Source organism: Lynx rufus, unplaced genomic scaffold (genome assembly GCF_022079265.1).
Source record: "Lynx rufus isolate CCGP_SWC_20201006 ecotype Redwood Valley unplaced genomic scaffold, mLynRuf1.p SCAF_13, whole genome shotgun sequence".
NCBI classification, from domain to species: domain Eukaryota; kingdom Metazoa; phylum Chordata; class Mammalia; order Carnivora; family Felidae; genus Lynx; species Lynx rufus.
This window is the reverse complement of record NW_025814827.1, coordinates 30004701-30028891: the sequence shown is the minus strand read 5'-3', so window position 1 is coordinate 30028891 and position 24191 is coordinate 30004701. Positions and strand designations below refer to the sequence as shown.

Genomic DNA, 24191 nt, shown 5'->3' with positions numbered 1-24191 from the left:
CAATGATTTCAGGAGTAGATTCCTTAATGCCCCTTACCCATTTAGCCCATCCCCCCTCCCACAACCCCTCCAGTAACCTTCTGTTTGTTCTCCGTATTTAAAAGTCTCCTATGTTTTGTCCCCCTCCCTGTTTTTGTATTATTTTTGCTTCCCTTCCGTTATGTTCATCTGTTTTGTATCTAAATTCCTCATATGAGTGAGGTCATAGGATAATTTGTCTTTCTCTGACTAATTTTGCTTAGCATAAGATCCTATAGTTTCATCCAAGTAGTTGCAAATGGCAAGATTTCATTCTTTTTGATTGCCGAATAATACTCCACTGTATATATATACCACATTTCCTTTATCCATTCATCCATCGATGGACATTTGGGCTCTTTCCATACTTTGTTGTCAATAGCGCTGCTATAAACATCGGAGGGAGTGTGCCCCTTCAAAACAGCACACCTGTATCCCTTGGATAGGTACCTAGTAGTGCAATTGCTGGGTGGTAGGGTAGTTTATTTTTAATTTTTTGAGGAACCTCCATACTGTTTTCCAGAGTGGCTGCACCAGCTTGCATTCCCATCAGCAGTACAAAAGAGATCCTCTTTCTCTGCATCCTTACCAACATCTGTTGTTGCCTGAGTTGTTAATGTTAGCCATTCTGACAGGTGTAAGGTGGTATTTCGTTGTGGTTTTGATTTGTATTTCTCTGATGATGAGTGATGTTGAGCATTTTTTCATGTGTCAGTTGGCCATCTGGATGTCTTCTTTGGAAAAGTGTCTATTCGTGTCTTCTGCCCATTTCTTCACTGGATGATTTGTTTTTTTGGGTATTGAGTTTGATAAGATCTTTATAGATTTTGGATACTAACCCTTTATCTGATATGCCATTTGCAAATATCTTCTCCCATTCCATCATTTGCCTTTTAATTTTGCTGATTGTTTCCTTCACTGTGGAGAAAGCTTTTATTTTGATGAGGCCCAAATAGTTCATTTTTGCTTTTGTTTCCCTTCTGGAGACGTGTTGAGTAAATTGCCATGGCCAAGGTCAAAGAGGGTTTAGCCTACTTTCTCCTTGAGGATTTTGATGACTTCCTGTCTTACATTTAGGTCTTTCATCCATGTTGAGTTTATTTTTGTGTATGGTGTAAGAAAGTGATCCAGGTCCAGTCTTCTGCATGTCGCTGTCCAGTTTTCCCAACACCATCTGCTGAAGAGACTGTATTCCATGGGATATTCTTCCTGCTTTGTCAAAGATTAGTTGGCCATATGTTTGTGGGTCCATTTCTGGGTTCTCTATTCTTTTTTTTTTCCCCTGGGATCTCTATTCTTTTTTAAAAATTTTTAATGTTTTTATTTATTTTTTTAAGATAGAAACAGAGTGCAAGTGGAGGAGGGGCAGAGAGAAAACTGTGACATCATGACCTGAGCTGAGGTCAGACATCTAACCGACTGAACCACCCAGGTGCCCCCTGGGTTCTGTATTCTATTCCACTGATCTGAGTGTTTGTTTTTGTGTCAGTACCATACTGTCTTGATGATTACAGCTTTGTAATACATCTTGAAGCCTGAAATTGTGATGCCTCCAGCTTTGGTTTTCTTTTTCAAGATTGCTTAGGCTATTTGGGGTCTTTTCTGGTTCCATACAAATTTGAGGATTGTTTGTTATAGCTCTGTGAAGAATGCTGGTGTTATTTTGATAGGGATTGCAACTTTTATACCTTTTTAAGAGCAAGCTACATAGGGAACTGGCTGCCTGTTTTATTCCAACTTTATAAAATAGGCAGCTGAATCTGTGAGTTCCCATAAATGAGTTAACTTATGTAAAGCACTCAGAGCAGTGCCTGGGGCATAATAAGTGAGTGAATGTCACTGTCATTTATTATTATCATCCTTGAGGCTGATACCTGGGAACTAGCTCTTTGCCCCAGGGTGGGTGCCAGGTCTTTGCACTCACTCCTGTCCTTTCTTGGCCTCAGGTGCTGGAGGCCACAGCTGCCCTGTATAACCAGGACCTGTCCCGACTGGAGCTGCTCCCTGGGGGGCTTCTGGAGAGCCATGGGGACCCTGGGCCTCTCTTCAGTGCCATCGTCCTCAACCAGTTTGTGCGGTTGCGGGATGGTGACCGCTACTGGTTTGAGAACACTAGGAATGGGTAAGGCCTTTCTGGACCCTTCCTCCAACCCCCCATTGGCCTGGGCCCCAGGCCCTCAGTGTGTAAAGTAAGCAACCCCATGGGCCCTGGATTCTCAACTGACCCCACCGAGTCCTCAGCCCCTCTAGGCCTCTTTCCTCAGGCCTCTCCCTCTACCACTGCAGTAGCTCCTCACCTCTCCCACCCCCAGGCTGTTCTCTGAGGAAGAGATTGCGGAGATCAGAAACACATCCCTGCGGGATGTTCTAGTGGCTGTCACCAACACGAGCCCCAGCGCCCTGCAGCCCAATGTCTTCTTCTGGCATGCAGGTGAGAGACCAGGAGGTGATTGGAGGGATTTGGGGTCTGGTGCCTCATCCCTCCACAGCTGTGGGCCTGGTTCAGATGTGGCTGAGCAGTAGACCCCAAGGAGGCAGTGAGCAATGTTTCTGCCCTTGGGAACTTTGGCTCTAGGCAAAAACATGGCCACATGTGGCTGTGTAGGTCCCCTTCTGCACAACCCCTGGAGGTACCCAAGTGAGGGTAAGACTGAGACTCAGAGAGACCTAGAGAGGAGACTTCCATCTGGCTGGGCTGAGCCTGGGGTGGGTGTGACATCAGAAGGGCCCAGTGCCATGAGGATATCCTAATCCCACAGCAGTGACAAGTGAACTCTGTGTGTGTGTGTGTATGTGTGTGTATACATATGTGTACGTGTGAGAGACAGAGGCTGAGGTGCATTTTTGACCCCATTTGTTACCCAAGTAGGCAAACACCACATTCCTGGTATAATGACAGGGGTAAGCAGCTCCCAGCCCTCTGAGACTCAAAAGTCCCCCACCCTACCCTTTCTGTCACCCTAACTCCTCAGTGATTCTGTGCCAGAGCCTCTGGCCCAGCACCAACCCCCCCAATACTCTAGCTTCCTCTGTCTCCCCAGGAGACCCCTGCCCACAGCCAAGACAGCTCAGCACTGAGGGCCTGCCAGCCTGTGTTCCCTCCATCATGCGGGACTATTTTGAAGGCAGTGGATTTGGCTTTGGTGTCACCATTGGAGCTCTCTGCTGCTTCCCTCTGGGTAAAAGTGATGGGCAGGGTGGGGTTGGGTGAAATTTGTAAGTTGAGAGGTGGGAGTGGGGTGGTTTCATCTACAACAGATCATGCAGAGTACTATTCCTCTCTGGGCACATGAGGACAACATCACAACAGGAGGGAACATGAGAAGTATCTGACCTACAGATAAGTCAGCTCCAGGGAAAATTGCCTTCCTGTTCTCCTGGGGTCCCTTCAGGGCCCAGATTGGTTAGGAGCCACAATTTACAGTTATTTCCAGGAGCTTGGGCCTGGGAAATTGTCAGAGGCAACACCTGCATGAGAACCAGTTGAGAACTAGCTGGGGCAAAGGCTTGACAGGTAGTCTTTGGCATGTCTGTGTGTAGGTCCACTGGCAGAGTGGCAGAGTGGGTCCAGGTTTTGGCACAAGGACTCTGGACCTAGTCTCTGCCCGGGAAGGGACCTGCGCAGTGGAAGCAGGGGAGGCTGTTCAGGCATCTTAAGTGATACCCAAAGCTCCCTCCCCACCCACCCCCCATCAATTCAATTTGAGACAATTGAATGGGCTGACCTAGGAGGTGGGGAAAGCAGGGGGTCTTGCCAAGGAAAGGGCAGTTGCTCTCCCCAGACCCCCACCTTCCTTTGAGCGTCCTACTGCTTCTGCCCCCTCAGTGAGTCTGCTCAGTGCCTGGATTGTTGCCCGGCTCCGGAGGAGAAATTTCAAGAGGCTCCAGGGCCAGGACCGCCAGAGCGTCATGTCTGAGAAGCTCGTGGGGGGCATGGAAGGTAGGCCTGGAGCTGGCCAGGGTCGTGGTGGAGAAGATATGATTCAGGGCTGCAGTCCCCTCCCCCACCTCAGCAGCCTAAGGAAAAGGCCTCCCTTTTCTAGGCCTCTAAGCAAGCCAGGCCAGCTGGGAAGAGCCATGGAGGTGTTAGGTGGACATTGGACCCGGAGTCCTCCACCCTCCATAGATTCTCCTAATGGTCCCAAATAAAGGAGATGTAATAGACTCATGGGAAGAAGTCACATTCATACATTTCATAGGCATACTATGATTCTCTAGAGTCCTGGGGAAGTGATGCTTTGTGGCATCTTACAGTGGAATTTCAGGCAATAGAGAAGTAATTAATGAAGGTCTAGAATCATGTTGAGGATTGGAATCTTGGTCCACAACTTTGAACTTTTGGGTCTTAGGCAGATTTTTTAATGTCTCTAAACTTATTTTTTGTTATGTGTAAAACAGAACCAATAATAGCACTCACCTCACAGATATACGAAGATTAGATTAACTAGTTCACACAAAGCACTTGGTACAGCATTGCACACATAGTAAACACACAGGAAATGGTACTTATTATTCTTTACATATGCTAGAGGTACAAGGGGTTGTTAGGAGGGGCCGACTCTCAGTACCTCAGAAGGAGCAAGGAGCTGTGGAGGCCTGGACCTAACTCCAGCCCTAAGCTGGCCTCCTTCCTCCTGGCCCCAGCTGACCCAGCCCTGTCTCTCCTCAGCTTTGGAATGGCAGGGCCACAAGGAACCCTGCCGGCCTGTGCTGGTGCACCTGCAGCCTGGGCAGATCTGTGTGGTGGACGGCAGGCTCTCTGTGCTCCGCACCATCCAGCTGCGCCCCTCCCAGCAAGTCAACCTCATCGTGTCCAATAACCGAGGATGCCGCACCCTGCTGCTTAAGATCCCCAAGGAATATGACCTGGTATGGCCCAGCTGGTCCCTGGTTCCTTGTCCACATCCAGGGAGGCAGCCAGGGGAGGGGAAGGAGCACAGAATCAGGCTGGGTTTCTAGTCTCTGGCTGTAGTACCTGATAGAGAGATAAACTTGAACACATTTATCCTGCTCTGGGCCTGCTGGGTGACATGATCTCCACAGTACCTTCTTCTTGCACAGTCTTGCCCCCTCCTTTTCTAAGGGTGCCCCAATAGGTCTTAGTTGGGAGTCCTTAGAAGAAGCCAGGCCCTCTTCCCTGTTGCCTGGTTTTTAGGATCTAGTGACTTGTTAGAAATTTTGGAGGGGAACTCAGTCACAGGCTGATTTTCAGCTCTGACTGTCTGTCCTCTGTCCCCTCCATTATCTGTCCCCCTGCCTTCCCCTCTCTTCAGGGCTGAATAGAGAGGGAAGAGTGGCTTCAGACATGCATCTTTGAATGCTAGTTTTGTGCCTATAAGCAAGCCATGGAGCCCACGGAGCACATGGAGTCTAGGAGATAACAGTATATCTCTTTTCCGAGGGCACTCTTTCCAGTGGCCCCTGACAAAGCTCATGTACAGCTCCTGGCCTCAAGAGGCCCTGACAAATGCTTGCTCTGCCTGTTGCTGCTTCCGTAGGTGCTGCTGTTTAATGTGGAGGAAGAGCGGCAGGTGCTGGTGGAAAACCTTCGGGGGGCCCTGAAGGAGAGTGGGCTGAGGTTCCAGGAGTGGGAACTGCGGGAGCAGGAGCTCATGAGGGCAGCTGTGACACGAGAACAAAGGAGCCACCTACTGGAGACCTTTTTCAGGCACCTTTTCTCCCAGGTGTGTATGTAGGGTCAGATCTCTCCTTGCATGTATGCCTGTAGTTCCCTTACCTGCACAGGCCATGGGGTGATTCCAGGGAAAGTCAGGAGCCCTGACACTAACAATCAGTTCTACTGCGTTTTTGGCCCAATCACCTAGCCTTTCTGTAAGGAGAGGCTCCCGTGTCCACCCGTGCCATTCTAGGGAGGCCATGTCAGGAGCTTTTCTGCATGTGTCATTCAGCTCTCTCCTCAGGGCTGTCCAAGCTTTCTGCCCTTACTTGACTCATCCTGACCAAAAGGCTGCAGAAATCTAGGGCTAGACAGGCAGTGTGGGGACACTGAAAGTGCTTGGTCCCCCCTCTTTGGAAGAGTGCAGCTGCCAGAGGCCACCATAGGGCGCTAGTGCTTCCCTTGCAGACTTCCAAGAATTACTGAGAGGCTGTGGGGAAACAAGTCAGGAAGAGAAATGCAAAGACTTGGCATCCGTATCGGGCACGGAAATAAAGCAGCCTGAGTGGAGAATGGTGGAGAGGGAAGCTTGGTAGAGATAAGATAAATAGAGCTTATAGAGCATGCCCATCCCCCTCCCACTAAAGGAGTTTGTCATCCCTCTGGGAAGATGGGGCATGCCCAGAAAGGAAGGTTAAGTGGTAAAGAATCCTGGATACAAAACTGATCCAGGAGATAAGCAGTCTAGGAGGTCAGAAAAGGTATAAAGTCTTCAGGCCAGTGGAGGGTCATGGTTCAGGTCAAATTTGGTGAGGACTTAAAAAGAGGTGGAAAATTTTGGGCTCAGAGGAAAGGAGCAAGAAGGACTGTGCAGAGGTGCCCAGAAAAATGGCAAAAAAAGTTAATATTTGAGGAGAAGGAGCAGGGTTGGCTGGCTGGGGAGAGGATTCATGAGGGAAATGAGCATTTAATGGTCGTTTACTATGTGCCAGGCACATGACGTCTGTCATTTACCCCTCAAACTAGTTGAACTTGAGTATGCACTAGAATGGAAGAACCTCCAGGTGGAGTGATACATTGCCAGGGCCCAGGCAGGACCTGGGCACCTCCACTCAGGTCAGGACCCATCAGGGCCACAGGACCTCCTATGTCGGGGGTGACAGAGAGTGCTACTGTGTCCTGGGGGCAGCTGCCACCCCTTTCTACCTGCACAGTGTTCTCAGGTTTCAAAACACTTTCCATACAATGGCTGGTGTTGATTCTCACAATAGCCCTGTGAGATAAGTAGGAAAATGAATGCCAGACAAGTGAAGAGACTTGCCTGAGGTCACACAGTAAGTGGGTGGTAGAGCTGGGACAGGAACCCAGGTCTTTTGTCACCAGCCCCAGGCTCTTTTCACTAAAGCTCATTGTTTGAAGCAACAAGGTTTGCCTCATGAAACCATAGCCAGGCTTGGGCCAGGGGACCCCAGTTGATGTCAGGAAAAATAGGTGCTGTGGCCCGTGGCCTGCTTACTACCCTCACCGTCTCTTCTGATGCTGGGGCAGCCCCTGGGTGGGCTGCAGGTAGCCCGTGGTGGGAATTCTCCTTTCCCAAGCCCAGCTTTTTCTCAACTTAGCTGAGGCTTTTTCTCAGTGAAAACTCAGTGTAAGCTAGGACTGACAATGGGTCAGTTGACTCTGAGGATATGATGATGTCTCAGGAATTCTAAAGGAAGGACTATGACCTGGCCTGGAAGGGGCTAGGAAAGGGAAAGCTGCCAGCAAACAAGGTCACTCCTCTCTCTTAGCCTGCTCCATTTTCTGTGTGTTTACTTCCTTCTGTCTGTGTCTCTGAGCACTTGGAAGAACAGGGTGGTCTACAACTTCCAAGTTTTCCTGTGCTCAGGTCAAGACAGACCTGAGACATCTCAGTCCCAATCCTAGATTGTCTGCTTGGATCAAGTTGCATCCCTGGTCTAGTCAGCTAACATAGAGAGTCAGGGTTCCGTAGGACAAATGGCCCCAGGAACCACCTGTAGGGCATAGGGTAGTGCTGAGGGGACAGGGTGCTGGGCAGATGCCTGGAAAAGGTGGCTCCTATAAGCCTCAACTACAAATCAAGGAAGTCTTGTCTCCTTCCCTCTCCCTCTGCTACTGCCCGAGTGCAGGTGCTGGACATTGACCAGGCAGATGCAGGGACCCTACCCCTGGATTCCTCACAGAAGGTACAGGAGGCCCTGACTTGTGAGCTGAGCAGAGCTGAGTTTGCCGAGTCCCTGGGCCTCAAGCCCCAGGACATGTTTGTAGAGTCCATGTTCTCTCTTGCTGACAAAGATGGCAATGGCTACCTGTCCTTCCGGGAGTTTCTGGACATCCTGGTGGTCTTCATGAAAGGTAAAGGAAAAGGGAGTGATTGTCTAGGTAGGAGAAGATGGAAGTGGCTGGAAACTGAGGCTGGAAGGTAGCTTACCTGTTAGAGATGGGGAAGTGCTGGGACCAGGTCTCCAGCCATGGCAGACATCTGGGTAGATGTCAGGAAGCAGAATAACACCTCGTTGTGCCCAGCAGTGGGTCACACTCATGTGAGTCCCCTTCTGGGATGCCTGGGACTTAGGCAGGTAGGTTGGGGCTCTCACAAGGTCCTCCTTCTCCCAGGCTCTCCTGAGGAGAAGTCTCGTCTTATGTTCCGCATGTATGACTTTGATGGGAATGGTCTCATTTCCAAGGACGAGTTCATCAGGATGCTGAGGTTGGTCATGTGGGATAGCCAGAAGAGTGGGCTAGGGCAGGGACTGCTGGGGGAAAAAGTGGGATATAAAGGTGAGAGCCAAAGGGTCAAGAACAGGGGCTTCCTCCCCCTCTTCCTCCTCCTCCGTAGAGCCAAAGACTGTTATAACTAGGAGGGGTCTTGGAACGTGGTCAGTTGGGGCCCTTCCATGTGGGCTCTGAAGGCCTGGTGGGTTGACCATTGGGCCCTCATGTCTAGGCCTTAGGCCTCTTTTCAGACCCTGATGGCTTCCCTCTCCCAACCCCAGGTCCTTCATCGAGATCTCCAACAACTGCCTGTCCAAGGCCCAGCTGACTGAGGTGGTGGAGTCCATGTTCCGGGAGTCGGGCTTCCAGGATAAGGAGGAGCTGACATGGGAGGATTTCCACTTCATGCTGCGGGACCATGACAGCGAGCTCCGTTTCACACAGCTCTGTGTCAAAGGTGGGGCGGCCTGGCCTTACGGCTGACCTATCCATTAGACACAGCAGGCACAGTGCCCAGGGCCCACATACTTTTAGGAGCCCACAGAAATGTTTTAATTTCTTTTAAAATCAGAAGAATGAATATAATAATAATAATAAGTATGTGATAATACGTCCAGCCTGGATTATATTCTTCTTTATATCAACATGAATGTAAAAAATGTTTATGTTTTGTAAATATATGTGTGTGTATATATATATATATATATATACACATATATATATACATATATACACATATGTACATATACATATATATATTTTTTTCTTTGTTTAATGGAGGAAGGGGCCTAGGAACGCAATAGTGCCTACAGCCCACAAGAGTCATAATGCAGCTTTGCTTCTGGGGTGGGCAGGGTCAGGATGGGGTGAGGGACAGCAGCTAGAATTCTGCTTCTCCCAGCTGTCTGTCAAAGGCCCCTGTTCTTGGTGCCCAGGACAGGGGACTGTAGAATCTCCTTGTAACAGCCCTATCCAGGCCATATTCATCTGAGCTGGGGTATCTGGTGGCAGGGGGGTGCTCTGGTTTTGTTTGCCTTTATATGCCTTGTCTGCGTGCTCAGGAAATGTGTGCTTGAGTGCATGGAGACCCACCTCTGTTGTCCTTCCCCCTACTTCCTGTCCCACCTGTGTCTGACTCAGGTGGGTGGGGGCTACAGCCAGAGAGAGCAGGGGACAGGTAGCAGGACTCTGTGGTCTACTCTGACCTTATGGTACCTTTACAGTTTCTCACTGGGTCATATTGAGACCAAACCCAGTCCCTCCCAGGATTATGAGAACTTGGGGTTGCTGAGCAGCCCAATTCTAGATCCATGTGGGAGGGGGGCGAATTAGGCAGGGCACAGCTGGGACTCTGGTCAAGGCTTCACCTGCCTAAGGTAGGAGGAGAGTTGGTGGAGTGCACACCCAGCTCCCCTGATTCATCAGCTTTTCACCTTTCCCAGGCAGCCAGGGAAGTAGGCATGTAGGCCTGAGGGCAGAGCAGGGGCAGGTGCCTGGAAGTGAGCCCAGGCCAGAGTCCCAGGAACATCCAGCCCCTGGGGTGGAGGAGACGAACTGGCTGGGAGACTGAGGGTTATGTAGAAGAGTAATGCTGTGTACTGTTTTGTTTTGCTTTTAATTGTTGTTGTGCCTTGTTGTTTCCTTCAAATTTTACTTTGAAACATTTTAAATGTACCTACAGAAAAGGTACAAGAGTAGCACAAGGAGCATCCCTTTACCATTCACCTAGATTTGCCTTTAGTTATCACTTTGCCACATTTGCCATTTGCTGAAATTTGAGGGATAAACATCTATACTTTGTTTTAAACATTCTGATTACATTAAATTCAGATTAATCACATTTGCCCTCTGGGCTGTAGGACCAGGGTAATCTTCAAGATTGGTTTAGCTCTTAGAAGTGACTTGGATATTCCCAGGATTTGGATTTGCAGCTCACTCCTTCATTGCCCCTCCTGTGCAGCTCAGACAGGAATGCGTGGCTCGTGGGAGAGTGTTTTTCTCCCAACATTTTATTATGAACATTTTTAATATTTATTTATTTCTTTTGAGAGAGAGAGAGAATTTGAGGAGGGGACGCACAGAGAGAGGGAGAGAGAGAATCCCAAGCAGGCTCTGTGCTGTCAGTGCACAGTCCGACATGGGGCTCGAACTCATCACCTGTGAGATCATGACCTGAGTCAAAATCAAGAGTTGGATGCTTAACTGACTGAGCCACCCAGGTGCCCCTATGAGCGTTTTTAAACACAGAAAAGTGGAAAGAATTTTATGGTGATCTCCATATGTGCACCACCTAGATCTACACTTAACTCTCAGGAGATTTTAGGCTGGAGGGTTGAGCAGGTTTTTAGTGGCAGAATGGTCTAGCAGGCAAGTTGCATACAGTTCCTGAACTCTACCCCATCAGCCTGATAACGGTCCTAGGAGTGGGGCCAAAGTTGGACACATGTCCAGGGGACACTGCCTGGCCAACTTTGTTTCAGGCCTTCTGTCTGCCCACTCATGGCTGGGTCTAGTTTCCACAGAGAACACAGGCTGAGACTAGGGCACCCAAAGGCAAGGGTACTGGCCAGAGGCCCTCTACAGTATGGATGTGGGGTAGCTACCAGGTCTTCCTGGGCTCTGGGCCCTGAGCCGTCCCCTAGTCCATCTTTGTGTTGCAGGGGTAGAGGTGCCTGAGGTCATCAAGGACCTGTGCCGGCGAGCCTCCTACGTCAGCCAGGAAAAGATCTGGTGAGCCCTCATCTGGGAATGTTGGAGGGAGGCTGGGGTTGGGGAGTTGCCTTTTCTCTCCCCAGAATGCCTGGTATCAGGGGCCCCACTAGCCTATGTAGTGTCTTCATGCATATTAGAAAAAAACACTCCTTACTCTAGGCGGACGCAGCCCTGCACCAGGAAGAGCAGAGAGCCTGGTGGATTTCAGCACTCACCTGCTGCCAGGGTCAGATGCCCTTGTATGTGTACCCTTGGCTGGGACCCCCAGGATCTGACTCATTCTCTCTCTAGGTCTGTGGGAATCTTGCTGTCCCCTGTCTGACAGTTCTGACCCTTCCCCAACAGAGTTGGTCTGAAGGCAGACAGGGGTAGCAGAGGACCAAGTGGCTCAGGCAGCCAAGGTCCTATCTCTCTCATTTCTGTCCTAGTCCCTCCCCCAGAGTGAGTGCTCGCTGTCCCCACAGCAACGCTGAGGTGGAGTGGACACCACAGAGACTGCAGTGCCCCATGGACACAGACCCTCCCCAGGAGATTCGACGGAGGTTTGGCAAGAAGTACGCCTGCTCCTCCTGTTAATTAAGCCCAGGCAGTTCATCCATCCCTTCAGCATGCATACAGTGATTACTGGGTGCCAGGCATGGTCCTGAGCCCAGGAGTGCTGGCAGGATGAGCAGTCCATGCCCAAGAAGATCCCAGTCTGACAAGATGGTCTGGTACACTGACAGTTACAAGGTCCCACTGAAGAATGTTGTAAGAGTGGTAAGAACAAGGGGCTTGAGAGCTCAAGGAAGTGCTCACCTCTACCTGGGAAGTCAAGGAAGGCTTCCTGGAGGGTGTGTCTTCTGAGCTTCCAGTAAAAAATGAGAACAGAGCAGGTAAGAGTGAGGAGCTACAGACTGGGAGGGGAGAGGACTGAGTGAATGGGAACTGGGGTAGAGGGAGTGTATCTCCTGGGGTGAACTGACCAAGTGACCTCTTGCAAGGCTGCCCCTACTCTGACAGTTGGCTTGAAGAGTGTGGTATATAGCCTGTGGGGTCTGAACCCTGCTTGGTTTGAGCAACTCCATGCCCTTTCTCTGCTGGGGAGGCGGGCTGCACTAATGGCAGGTCCACAGCCAGAGCCAAGTCTTCGTGTCTCCCAGGGTAACGTCTTTCCAGCCCCTGCTGTTCACGGAGGCTCATCGGGAGAAGTTTCAGCGCAGCCGTCGCCACCAGACCTTGCAGCAGTTCAAGCGCTTTGTGGAGAACTATCGGCGCCACATCGGCTGTGTGGCCGTGTTCTATGCCATCACCGGGGGCCTTTTCCTGGAGCGGGCCTACTGTGAGTGCGGGCAGCCCCAGGGGTGTGGCTCCTGCCAGTGTGCCCGGCTTGCTTGAAGGAAGGCTGCTGTGGGGGAGGCTCCACCTGCAGGCGGCACTCTTTCCTCTGCACTGCGACCCCCTTATCCACCTGGGCCCCTCCACAGACTACGCCTTCGGGGCTCACCACATGGGCATCACAGACACCACCCGCGTGGGCATCATCCTGTCCCGGGGCACGGCCGCCAGCATCTCCTTCATGTTCTCCTACATCCTGCTCACCATGTGCCGCAACCTCATCACCTTCCTGCGCGAGACCTTCCTCAACCGCTACATACCCTTCGACGCCGCCGTGGACTTCCATCGTCTCATTGCCTCCACTGCCATCGTCCTCACAGGCAGGACCTGGGGGTCCCAGGGATTCTTGTCTCTGTCCTCCCGCCCCCCCCGCTGGCTTCCTCTTCTCTGAGAGCACCTCCTCTCTCTCTGGGCTTGACTTGAGTATAAATCTTGGAAGTCCTCAGGAGGGTGGAGCTGGCCCCACAGTGGTGTGAAATAAGCCCAGGGGCCACTCACTGCCCCTTCCCATGCTTCCAGAGCCACCTCATCAGCCTCCAGCTGACAAGTTACCAACACCCCAGAACAACTGCACATGTGTGTGATCTCTTCCAGTTTTTATGTTGTAAAACACACTATGAGAGAAACCAAAAGATAGAATTTCTAATGGTATCATTTCAGACTCTTGTGGCTGTGTTCATGGATGGTATATATGGAGCAGGGGTTGGAGGGAGGAACAGGAGGTTGATTAGAGATCAGAGGTACAGATCCCTAGGGTCCTTCTTCAGGCTCCCAATTCTGGGTGGCTGGAGTCCTTCATCTTGGGCTGAATGGGTTGAACACCCCCACCAGGCTGCTCCCAGGCTCACTCCCACCCTTCCTGGTCTTCCTTAGTCTTACACAGTGCGGGCCATGTGGTGAATGTGTACCTGTTCTCCATCAGCCCACTCAGTGTCCTCTCCTGCCTCTTCCCTGGCCTCTTCCATGATGACAGGTGAGTATGTGCGTGTGTGTGCGTGTACGTGTGTGTGTGTGTGTGTGTGTGTGTGTGTGTGTGTGTGTGTCTCAAGGTAGGGGTATTCTTTATGGATGGAAAGAAGCAAATTCTCTTGGCTGAGAGCAGAGTGTCACCTTCCAGATTATAGAGACAGACAATGACCAACCTGAGCCTTGGTCCCAAATGGGCAGAAAGGGACACTAGTGGCTGGGTTGGGGTGTTTCCTCTGGAGGATTCTTTCTGGAAGTCCCAGACATCTCCTCTCAGCATCCTTCCTTGCTTTCCGTTCTTGACAGGTCTGAGTTTCCCCAGAAGTATTACTGGTGGTTCTTCCAGACTGTGCCAGGTGAGAGCCCTCCCTGTTCTGAATTTCTGGTCTGGCTCTGAGGTGCGGGCTCTGGGTTCTGTCTGCCATGAGGCAGCCTAGTAGCACTCACTTGGCTCTCACGGTGAGCCAGGCTCTGCCCTCTGGTCCTAAGGACTCTCCTGGGCAGTAGGAGCCTCTGCTATCCAGTCCTTCTCTTGGGAGCTTGGCTGGGCTACTGCCCCACTCTGAAGTTCCTCCCTCTGTAGAATGGGAGTGGACTCCCTCACCTCCCACCTCAGCATACACAACCTACCATGACAGTAGCTTTGAGTGCTGTGCCCAGCTTATGGCAGAGAGACCGGGCTCATTGTCAAACTAGGCAGACCCCCCCATCCCTTGTAGTCTTCTTGACAAGTGCTGTTTAGGGGAATATTCCTAACTCTTCATAATCACCCATTTTAGAACTATTATCTGTGAATCTATTCAAAAGCTTCTTGAACCTGTTTATATTTTCAGTCTATTTCCTCTTTGGGGTAACACATTTTCTATATTCACTCCCCTCTGTGAAACACAGCATTTTTTTTTTTTAATCCTAAAACGATCTGCTTTGAACTTCAGAGTGCTTGCTAATTCCTGCACAGTGGGATTTAGTGGATAAGGCTGTGTTTATGCTCTCCTCTCCGTTCAGGTCTTTACAGGCTTTGGTTAGATCTCTTCTTAACCTCTGCTTTTCCATACTGCAGGGCTCTAATCTTCCTAATTTCTACCTCTCTCCTCCTTAATCACTTGAGGGGCCATTCTCTGGCCCCACACTTCCATCCTGAATCTTGTATTGCCCTCTCGTGTACCCCAGGCCTGGGATCCCCTGTAAAGGGGGTGCCTCCCACCAACTCTGGGATGAACCCAGGGGACTCTGGTGGTCACACTTACTCACTAATGGTGCCATTGCTCATGCTGTGTCAGGCAAGTGTGATGCTACAGGGACGTAGGCCAAGCCTTGACTCCACGGGGGCAGGGCCTGCAATGTCCAAAGTCTGACCTAGAGGCCAAAGTAGATGCCCCATGGATTCATTCATTCATTCAGCACACATTTATAAAAGCCCCACAGGGTGCCAAGCCCTACAGTAGGCACTAGGATTCAGTGGTGAACTAGCAGCCTGGTCCCTGTTCTTGTAGGCCTGAAAGTCAGGGAGGTGACAGACATAAATGGCACAGTTACTTGAAAAATAACAGTCGTGACAAGGTCTATGAGGGAAGGGTAGAGTCTGTTGAAATAAAAGGCACCTGTGATCACCAGTGTGGGGAGAGAAGAACAGAGAAGCCTGGGCTTCCGTGCCCTTACCCAGAGCAGTAGAGTGGAAAGGGGACCTGATCCATGGCAGCCTCAGAATGGCCCTGCTCCTCTGCCCTTCACCCCATGTTCATTTTGCAGGCCTCACAGGGGTCGTGCTGCTCCTGGTCCTGGCCATCATGTACGTCTTTGCCTCCCACCACTTCCGCCGACACAGCTTCCGGGGCTTCTGGCTGACCCACCACCTCTACATCCTGCTCTATGTGCTGGTGAGGGCTAGCAGGGTTTTGACAGGATGATCCCAGGGAGGCAGTGAGGACCGAGACATCCGTTTTCTATCCCCTTATTTCAAGACTCCTCTTGGCTTCTCACTTCAAAGCTGGAGGTTATAGTATGGGGCTGTCAAGCAGACTGACCCCAATATACAGCACTTGGAAGATGGGTGCCCTGACATGGGTTTTGCAGTAGTAGCCCTACTAGGCTGGTCGACATTTCTTGCAGATGTCATTTCTGCCCAGCCACTCATTCCCCAGTTCCAGTGGCTGGTTTGGGCTCCTGGGAGGGCTTCCTACTCTCGAGGGAGCATCACCCTTTTTTTTTTTTTTTCCAACGTTTATTTATTTTTGGGACAGAGAGAGACAGAGCATGAACGGGGGAGGGGCAGAGAGAGAGGGAGACACAGAATCGGAAACAGGTTCCAGGCTCTGAGCCATCAGCCCAGAGCCTGACGCGGGGCTCGAACCCACGGACTGCGAGATCGTGACCTGGCTGAAGTCGGACGCTTAACTGACTGCGCCACCCAGGTGCCCCCGCATCACCCTTTTTAAGAGAAACTTATCTGAATTTAGTTTTGCCACTTTTGTTCTGATCTTGTTTTCTAGAGTATTAGCACCCCACCCAGCTAAGTGCCACCTGTAAAGTTAATGAGCTTGCTCCAAATGTCTTCACTTGGGCTGTTGATACAATGGGTTTTAAAGAGTCTGTCTGTTCCCTTTCCTTCTCCTTAACCTGGGCTCTTGCCTCCCTTCCTTCACATTCCCTCTCTTCTCTTGTCCTGTTCTCTTTACCTTCCCTGGGTTTGTCATCAGTTGCGTCAGCTGGTTAGTTCCAGAGCTGACTGTGATCTGTGACTGTGTCATAGCTCTGCTTGGCCTGACTTTCTCATGGACACGGGCAGTTCCCTAAAGGGCACCCTGAGGGTCTCTCTGAGAAGCTAAACTAAGGTCCAAGGCCCCAGTGTCCCCACTAATGATAGCTTGGCTGCCAGCATTCAAGAAGCACAGAGCCCACCTGGCTGCCATCTGTCACCTGGCTCAAGGCAGAACTTCACACAGGGGTCTCCCTTGTCCTGAGACACAGGGAGAGTCCATTATTGCCTGAGTCAGGCTGGCGTCTGTGGGCTGCCCTCCCTCCTCCTGTCCTCACTGATTGGAAAGGTCTGTTTCCATGCTGCCTGAGGCTCAACACTTCATGGTTGTGAAGATGACTACCCAGTCTTGGCTTAGGTTGTTTCCTAGAACTGATGATGTTTATTTCCAAAGAAATCTCTGCCCTCTTTGGAAGCTGAGGCTAATTTATCCCTTCTTCCCCACCTTTGCTAGGGTGGAGCCCTAGCATCTGGGGTTATTGTTTCTATGAGGGATGGAGATGATGTTCTTGTTTCTGGTGAAGCAGGAGCTTCTTTGAACTAGATGGGAGACCCAGAGGAGTGGCCAGGCCAGACGGGGCTCCCTGAGACCAAGACCCCTTTCTGACTTACTCCTGGGTTTGGGGGCTCACTGGGGTTTAGAGCCACCCTTCCTGCCAGCAGGGAAGTCAGCAGCTCAGAAACGTGCAGGACCCTCTGCTGGGCAATCCTAGCCCTGGCCTCTAAGGAGAGTCTCACCTGGGGGGATATCTGGGCCAAAACTTCTTCCTTCCCATTTATCCCTTATGTTAGTTACCATTTTGACTTCAGGCAGAAAGAGAAGTCACAAGTAAAGGGCCCCAGTGTGGAGCAGACCCTGCAGAAGGATGCCCAGGCTCCTGCTCCAGGCTAAAGAGGGCACGGCTAGCACAGCAGAAGCTGAGCTGGCGGCAGCTCTCCTGGTTCATCAGCCAACCATGAGTCTGCAGCAGCTTTGTGGTTTAAAAGTAGAGCCAACACCAAATGGGGTGTATAAACAGAGGAGTATGAGGTCACCCTCACATTGTTCTCAGCCTGGCTGGATGCTTAGAAAGCCTTGGGGGTGGGCATGGTCTCCATAATGAAAGAAGAACTTGGGGAAACCAGAGCCAGTTCAGAGAAGAGCCCACAGAGGTTTAAGTTAGTCCTGTGGGAGAAGGCCCAGGAATTCAGGAATGCTGAGCTGGGGAAAGAGAGAGCTGAATGAGGAACTAGAGTTCAGTTTAACAGTTATCTGTCTGTCGGAGGACTAGTATGCGCTAGTTTGGTGCTAGGCCCAGTGGACCCCTTGGGAACTTAGGATTTGCTGCAGAGATAAGTGCCATGCGCTTGAAATGATCAAAATGAGCAGACAATATAGGATTAATTGCTGAGCTGAGTGTTTCAGTGAGTTACAGTAGCTTACTGAAGGGAGTTTCATTTGGACCAAATTGGTTAGTGAAGACTTTGGGGAGAAGATGGGTCTTGGGCCAAGCCTTGAGGAGAGGTAAGCTGAGATTTGACAGGGCAGAGCAGAATCCAAAAAGCATTCCAAGTAGAAGAAAGGGCACAAGCGCTGGTGCAGAGGTGCAAATGATGATGGAATATTCAGGGCATAGAGAGGACAGCCCTGGCTGTGGATGGCCCCAGGGAATTAGGCGGTAGCAGGACATGGTGGACCTGTGCGGGCTGCACTGAACCGCTGAGGGGCTGTGGCTCAGCTGACTGGCCATGCCTCATGGGAGAGCACAGAGGAGAGCAGAGTGAGAAAGCCAGGTTTGGGCAGCATGCAGGATCAGGGGTGGGAGAAGGAACAGAGGGCCGGTGGAGGAGCTGGAAAGTGAGTGGCCTGACAGAGCTAGCACAGCGTTGTTGCAGAAGTGGAACGGAAGGGGTAGTTGCTAGTGCCATAGACTGCCAGTGGTGGGAGCAGATGAAAGGAGACCTTGGGGTCTGGCCATTCATGGGGCCGGTGAGCCCTCAGTGAGCAGGGCCTGAGAAGAGGTGGAGGCAGGAGCCAAACTGACCAGACTTAGGAGCAAGCAGATGGGAAGAATGGGGGCAAGTAGTGTCTGACCTTGTCAGACTAGCTTGTTGGGGAAAGGACCCGAGCTGGACAATACCTGTCAGTTATTTCATGGAAACGGGAGGACTGGTTAGATGTTCTTAGTCTCTAAAGGGAGAGGACAGGGGTGCCTGGGTGGCTCAGTTGGTTAAGCGTCTGACTTCAGCTTAGGTCATGATCTCACAGTTCGTGAGTTCGAGCCCTGGGTCAGGCTCTGTGCTGACAGTGTGGAGCCTGGAGCCTGCTTTGAGTTCTGTGTCTCCCTCTCTTTCTGCCCCTCCCCTGTCATGCTTTCTCTCTCTCTTTCAAAAACAAACATTAAAAAAAATATATTTTTAAAGGGAGAGGATAATTTAGAGGAACTCCTTTTACTGAATCAGCAGTTATTAAGTGTCTACTGTGTGCCAGAAACTGCCAACAGCTGAGAGTATGATGGGAAAAAAAAAAAAAAGGACACCTCCTTCCTCTACAGTCCAGGGAGTGAACGGGCAGGAGGTGTGGGGCAAGGGGAAGAAAAGTAGTGTGGATGATGATGAGTGCCCTGAAGGGAGTTGACTGGGAGATAAGATAGAGAGGACTGAGGGAAGGCCCAAGGAGGTAGCATTTCTGCTGAGGCCTGAATGAAATGGAGGCTCCCATGGGAGCCATGGGAGAGGGAACAGCAGGTGCAAAGGTCATGAAGCAAAAAGGATTTGCCATGTTTAAAGAACAGGGAGGAGGAAATGTTGGCAGGCAGAGGCCCAGAGCGTCTCAAGGTTCTGTGGTGTAATGGGAAGTCCACTAAGGCTTTTTAAGCTGGGATGGAATGATAAAATGAACTTTAAAATGTCACACTGGCTGCCTTGAAGGGACTGCGTCATGGTAGGGCACCCTAGTAGAAGACCAGTTAGGAGGCTACTGCAGGAGAGTGGGTGAGAGTCAAAGTTCCAGGAAGGTGCAAGTAGTCTCATTCATCATGGACGCTCTGCAGGATGGGGCTGGGGTTGGGAGTGGTTAGATTTGGGAACCTGAAGGGAGCCTAGTACTTGGAGAGGTGGGGATGGAATGAGCCCTGGGGAGTGTGGGGTGGGTGGAGAATGCAAGGGGCTAAGGGCCAAGCTAGCCAGAGACACTGTTGTGGGTATGGCTTGGTCTGAGCTGTATTCTTCACTCTCTCCAGCTCATCATCCATGGCAGCTTCGGCCTGATCCAGCTGCCCCGTTTCCACATCTTCTTCCTGGTCCCGGCACTAATCTACATGGGGGACAAACTGGTGAGCCTGAGCCGGAAGAAGGTGGAGATCAGCGTGGTGAAGGCAGAGCTGCTGCCTTCAGGTACCAGCCTTTAGGCTGTCAAGGGGCCAGCTGGGTGGTACTGAGGAAGCCAGTGGAGGGTGGGGGTGGGGGTGGCAGAGCCCGGACCTTGCAATCTCCTGACCTGGCCAGTGGAGTTGGCAGGGCCCTTGAGCCAGAAGTGATGAGGGAGCTGGCAAGAGAAGCTCTTTGCCAGAGGACCTGAGCCTCTCTCGCAGCAGAGAGTAGAGGAGCCCAGGCCAGGTGGCTCCTTTCCCTGCTGACCACCAGCACCAGTGCTGCATAGCTCCTCCTCACGGTGGACGTGGCTCAAGGGGAGTGACGCCTTCCGGTGTGGGGGAGGCCTTCCTTGTCATATTCCAGAAGCAGAGGTAGGGCTTCAGGTGGGGAACTCTCTGGAGGCCACAGTGTTGCTGGGCCCTGGACAGCAGCCTCCTAACCACTTCTTTTCCTCAGGAGTGACCCACCTGCAGTTCCAGCGGCCCCAAGGCTTTGAATACAAGTCAGGACAGTGGGTGCGGATTGCCTGCTTGGCTCTGGGGACCACAGAATACCACCCCTTCACACTGACTTCTGCGCCCCATGAGGACACGCTCAGCCTGCACATCCGGGCAGCAGGGCCCTGGACCACTCGCCTCAGGGAGATCTATTCACCTCCAACGGGAGATGGCTGTGCCAAATACCCGAAGGTGACCAGGCCCAGGCCAGATGTGCTGCATGCCCCCACATCCCCTTAGCAGACCGTGGCCCTGCAACCCCAGGCTCCCCACTGTGTTCCTCCCCTCCCCCAATCCAGAGACTGGTTGTTCCAGGTAATGCCACAGTAGCCGCTTTCCCTTCACTCCTGCCTCCCATTTCCAGCTTCAGAGCTATGATGGTGGTGGAGCTTAACTCAAACCCACTCCTCCTCTTGCAGCTGTACCTCGATGGACCATTTGGAGAGGGCCACCAGGAGTGGCATAAGTTTGAGGTGTCCGTGCTGGTGGGAGGGGGCATTGGGGTCACCCCCTTTGCCTCCATCCTCAAAGACCTTGTCTTCAAGTCATCAGTCAGCTGCCAAGTGTTCTGTAAGAAGGTGAGTGCCCCCTCCTCCTGCCAACCCACGGCCCCTGATCCCAATCACTGGATCCATCTCTGCCTGTCTCTCATGCCTCTGTTTTTGGCCTGATCTGGGCAAGGCCAAGTTGACTTGCTCCACAGGGATCAGAATATCCCCAGACCCTAAAGAACAGAGTTGGAGAGGGGTAAAGAAACCCATTCCCTCTTACAGAGGAAGCCAGCACTTGAAGGAAGCATTGTTGGGTGAGGAGAAGGAAGGGCACACTTAGGGTGGGGCAAAAGTGAAACTGGCTCTGCTTTCAAGAGGAAAAGGAGGGGAGGTGGCAAGGCTGGGCTGATGGGCTGGGTTGGCTCCAGGAACACAGCCCAGGCCCTTAGGCCCCCTCCATACCGGGTCCCTTCACCCCAGCCTGGACCTGGTAGCAGGCTCCTGCTTGTCTCTCTGGGCCTGGCAGGTGAGTCAGGGGCACAGGAACGCAGCGGGCAGGGGCCTAGCCCATATGCTGTCAGCATTTAGATGGTGATACGCAGCTTCTCTGCTCCTCTATTGTGCCAGCTCTGGCTCTTTTTTTGTTTGTTTGTTTAATGTTTATTCATTTGTGAGAGAGGGGTGGGGGGCGGGCAGAGAGATCAAGACAGCAAAGAGCCCGGTGCAGGGCTTGAACCCACAAACCGTGAGATCATGACCCAAGCTGAAGTCAAGACGCTTAACTGACTGAGCCACCCAGGCATCCCTCTGCCTCTGCTTCTTAACCCAACGCAGTCTCACTTCATCCTCTTCAGAAGTTGGAGATGGGTCCCTCCATGACAGCTTCCATCCCTCTAGTCTCTCTTTGAGCCCACTCCCATCTGCTCCAGGCAGCAGCGTCTTCTGTAAGGCTCTTCTGTGACATGCCCCTCAGTGGGACCATATCCCTCTGGGCTAGGTTTGGTTGGGAGCCCAGCATCCTGAAGAGGGCCCATTGGAGGGAGTGGCAGGTCCAGCTCAGTGTGAAAAAGCGGCTTCCTACCCCATTAGACCTTCAGCTCACTTGACAAGTGTCCTTTTCCATCACCCCAGATTATTATTCCCTTCTACCTCTCCATGACCTGGGGTAACTCCATCTCCCGCTCCAGAGCCTGATCCTATGGCCCCACAACACTCCATCTCCCCAGGCTGTCTGGGGAAAGGCACAAGCTGACTGAGACCAGAGGGTTCTATTGCTATGGGGATCCCCGGGAAATAGGGAACCTGAGATGAGCCAAGTCCTAAGCTCTAGCCATGTATCCCCAGATCTACTTCATCTGGGTGACACGGACCCAGCGGCAGTTTGAGTGGCTGGCTGACATCATCCGGGAGGTGGAGGAGAATGACTGCCAGGACCTGGTGTCCGTGCACATCTACATCACCCAGCTGGCTGAGAAGTTTGACCTCAGGACCACCATGCTGGTATGTCAGGGCCGGCCAGGCAGGGGAGCTAGGTGGGTATGTGGGTTGGCAGGGTGAGGCACATGGCCAAAGCAGGTGGGTGGACAGCTCAGGTTCGGATGGCAGGAAGCACAGAGATGCTGGTCCTGATCCTCAGCCTCCAGATCCCTCCCCACCCCACTCCCTGTCTCCTGGGCTGCAGGCTGACTTGAGCTAGGTAGTGACCCTGATTTTCCTTGGCCTGATCTGCCCCTGTGCCCCGATCTGCCCCTGTGCCCCTAGTACATCTGTGAGCGGCACTTCCAGAAGGTGCTGAACCGGAGTCTGTTCACGGGCCTGCGTTCCATCACCCACTTTGGCCGCCCCCCCTTCGAGCCCTTCTTCAAGTCCCTGCAGGAGGTCCACCCACAGGTCAGTCCCACCCCATATCAAGGTTCTCCTGGCCTTTATCACCTGAGGTCTGAGCAAACCTTCCAAACCAGCTCCATGAGGGAAGGAATTGACTTCTGGTGAGAACTGATCACCTGGGAGATAAGTGGGGGTAATTGAACAGAAAAAAAGTAGGGGTTACTTGGGGGGCTAAGGGAGGAGGCAGGTGACAGGGACTTACCACTTCTGAAGCCATGATGCCTATCCACAAGGAACAGCTCAGTGACTGAGCTGGTCCTTACCATAAACTCAGAGCTACTCTTACCACTAATACTGAGCCAACCCTCACCCTGGACACTGAGCTAACCTTTACCATGAACATTGGGCTAGCGCTCAGTGAGACACTAAGCTATCCTTTAATTTGAACATTGATTAACCCAGCCCCTTATCTTGCACCTGAAGCTGACAAATGCCTTGGAGGGGGTAGAGGTTGGACCCACAGGAAGCAAGTCTACCAAAACTGAGCTAGACTTAAAAACACTGAGCCAGCCCTCACCACGCATGGTACAAAGCAAACCTTTATGAGAAACATGGAAGGAGCCATCACCAAGGACTCTTGCTGGTCTTCAACATGAACACTGAGCCAGCCCTCCCTCTGGACACTGAGTTAGCCTTCATGTTTTCCTCCCCCAACAGGTCCGGAAGATTGGGGTGTTTAGCTGTGGCCCCCCTGGCATGACCAAGAATGTGGAAAAGGCCTGTCAGCTCATCAACAGGCAGGACCGGACTCATTTCTCCCATCATTATGAGAACTTTTAGGTCTCCTGCCCAGGAGCTCTGCCCACTGCACAGCTGAGCAGAGATTTGGGCCCGCACCTCACTCTATACTTCCTGTTTCTGGCTTGCCCAGCCTTCTCCCCCCATTCCTGCCTCCCACCTCAGTCCAGGTGGTCATGGTCAATCACACCATATGGATTCAGACCATATGAGTCCAGAATGTCTCAGCCTGGAGAAGTAGGAGGCACTATCTGGGAAACGGAGGTTGGGAGGTAGGAGAGCTATTATTGCTTTGGGGCAAAGTGACCCCTCTTCTTCCAAACTAAGAAAAAACATCAAAAGACTGGAGCTGACAAGCATATATGCGTATAAGGGGGCTGTGAGCCTAAGGATGAAGTAAGAGCACAGATGCTGGCATCTTGGAACTCCTTCCCCAAAACCTCCTCCTCCTCTGGGGCTTCCCACTGTCATAAGGGCTGGCAAATGCCTTGGAGGGCATAGAGGCTGGAGCTGCAAAGAGAAATTTACAGGAACCCCTTTAGCATCCTAGTCTAACAGCACAATTGAGCTGCTCTCCCCAGTTTTTAAACATGTATTGTAGTCAGAACCCAGTCCACTATCTTTGTAGTGCTCCTCGGTCCTTCTCTCTTCTTCCTACTGAAGTAGTCTCCTTTACAAATAAACCACATTTCTGCCCTCTGGGTTTCAGTATTCTGCTCCAGATTGGGGTAGGCACTGGCAGAAGCAGCTACTCAACCAGCCAGGTAACCTAGGCTGGTGCAGACAGTCCTCTGAATTTGCCAGTATCTGCTGGATAAAGGAACCGGCCCAAGGCCAAGTGCTCTAGCTGGAGATTCCTTTCCCAGCTCAGGGGCACCCTTCCTGACAAAGGGCCTCTCAGGGTGGCTAGTGTGAGATTTCTGAAGCCTGATCAGGAAGGGCAGAGAGAGAAGGGGTAGGAGTTCTGGAGAAGGTGTGTGGGGCACGAAGTAGGGATATGTGTGGCAGGACAGAGCAGGAACCTACAGGGAGCCAGAGTTTGC

The 24191-nt window shown here is 51.8% G+C and overlaps 1 protein-coding gene across 1 annotated transcript in view; it reads left to right on the top strand.

Moving 5' to 3' along the window:
* Nucleotides 1–23826, top strand: part of DUOX1 (dual oxidase 1) — a 32428-nt gene extending 8602 nt beyond the window's left edge. The window contains exons 12-33 of the mRNA XM_047074478.1: nucleotides 1965–2140; nucleotides 2331–2449; nucleotides 3060–3197; nucleotides 3845–3958; nucleotides 4688–4887; nucleotides 5517–5702; nucleotides 7786–8011; nucleotides 8273–8366; nucleotides 8653–8828; nucleotides 11032–11101; nucleotides 11512–11637; nucleotides 12226–12404; nucleotides 12550–12780; nucleotides 13334–13433; nucleotides 13733–13782; nucleotides 15176–15303; nucleotides 19403–19556; nucleotides 19992–20224; nucleotides 20452–20610; nucleotides 21868–22023; nucleotides 22285–22413; nucleotides 23068–23826. Of these exons, the coding sequence (XP_046930434.1) occupies nucleotides 1965–2140; nucleotides 2331–2449; nucleotides 3060–3197; nucleotides 3845–3958; nucleotides 4688–4887; nucleotides 5517–5702; nucleotides 7786–8011; nucleotides 8273–8366; nucleotides 8653–8828; nucleotides 11032–11101; nucleotides 11512–11637; nucleotides 12226–12404; nucleotides 12550–12780; nucleotides 13334–13433; nucleotides 13733–13782; nucleotides 15176–15303; nucleotides 19403–19556; nucleotides 19992–20224; nucleotides 20452–20610; nucleotides 21868–22023; nucleotides 22285–22413; nucleotides 23068–23190 (3267 nt within the window). The 3' untranslated portion in view covers nucleotides 23191–23826. The remainder of the gene's footprint in view (nucleotides 1–1964; nucleotides 2141–2330; nucleotides 2450–3059; nucleotides 3198–3844; nucleotides 3959–4687; nucleotides 4888–5516; nucleotides 5703–7785; nucleotides 8012–8272; nucleotides 8367–8652; nucleotides 8829–11031; nucleotides 11102–11511; nucleotides 11638–12225; nucleotides 12405–12549; nucleotides 12781–13333; nucleotides 13434–13732; nucleotides 13783–15175; nucleotides 15304–19402; nucleotides 19557–19991; nucleotides 20225–20451; nucleotides 20611–21867; nucleotides 22024–22284; nucleotides 22414–23067) is intronic.
* Nucleotides 23827–24191: the final 365 nt, after the last annotated feature.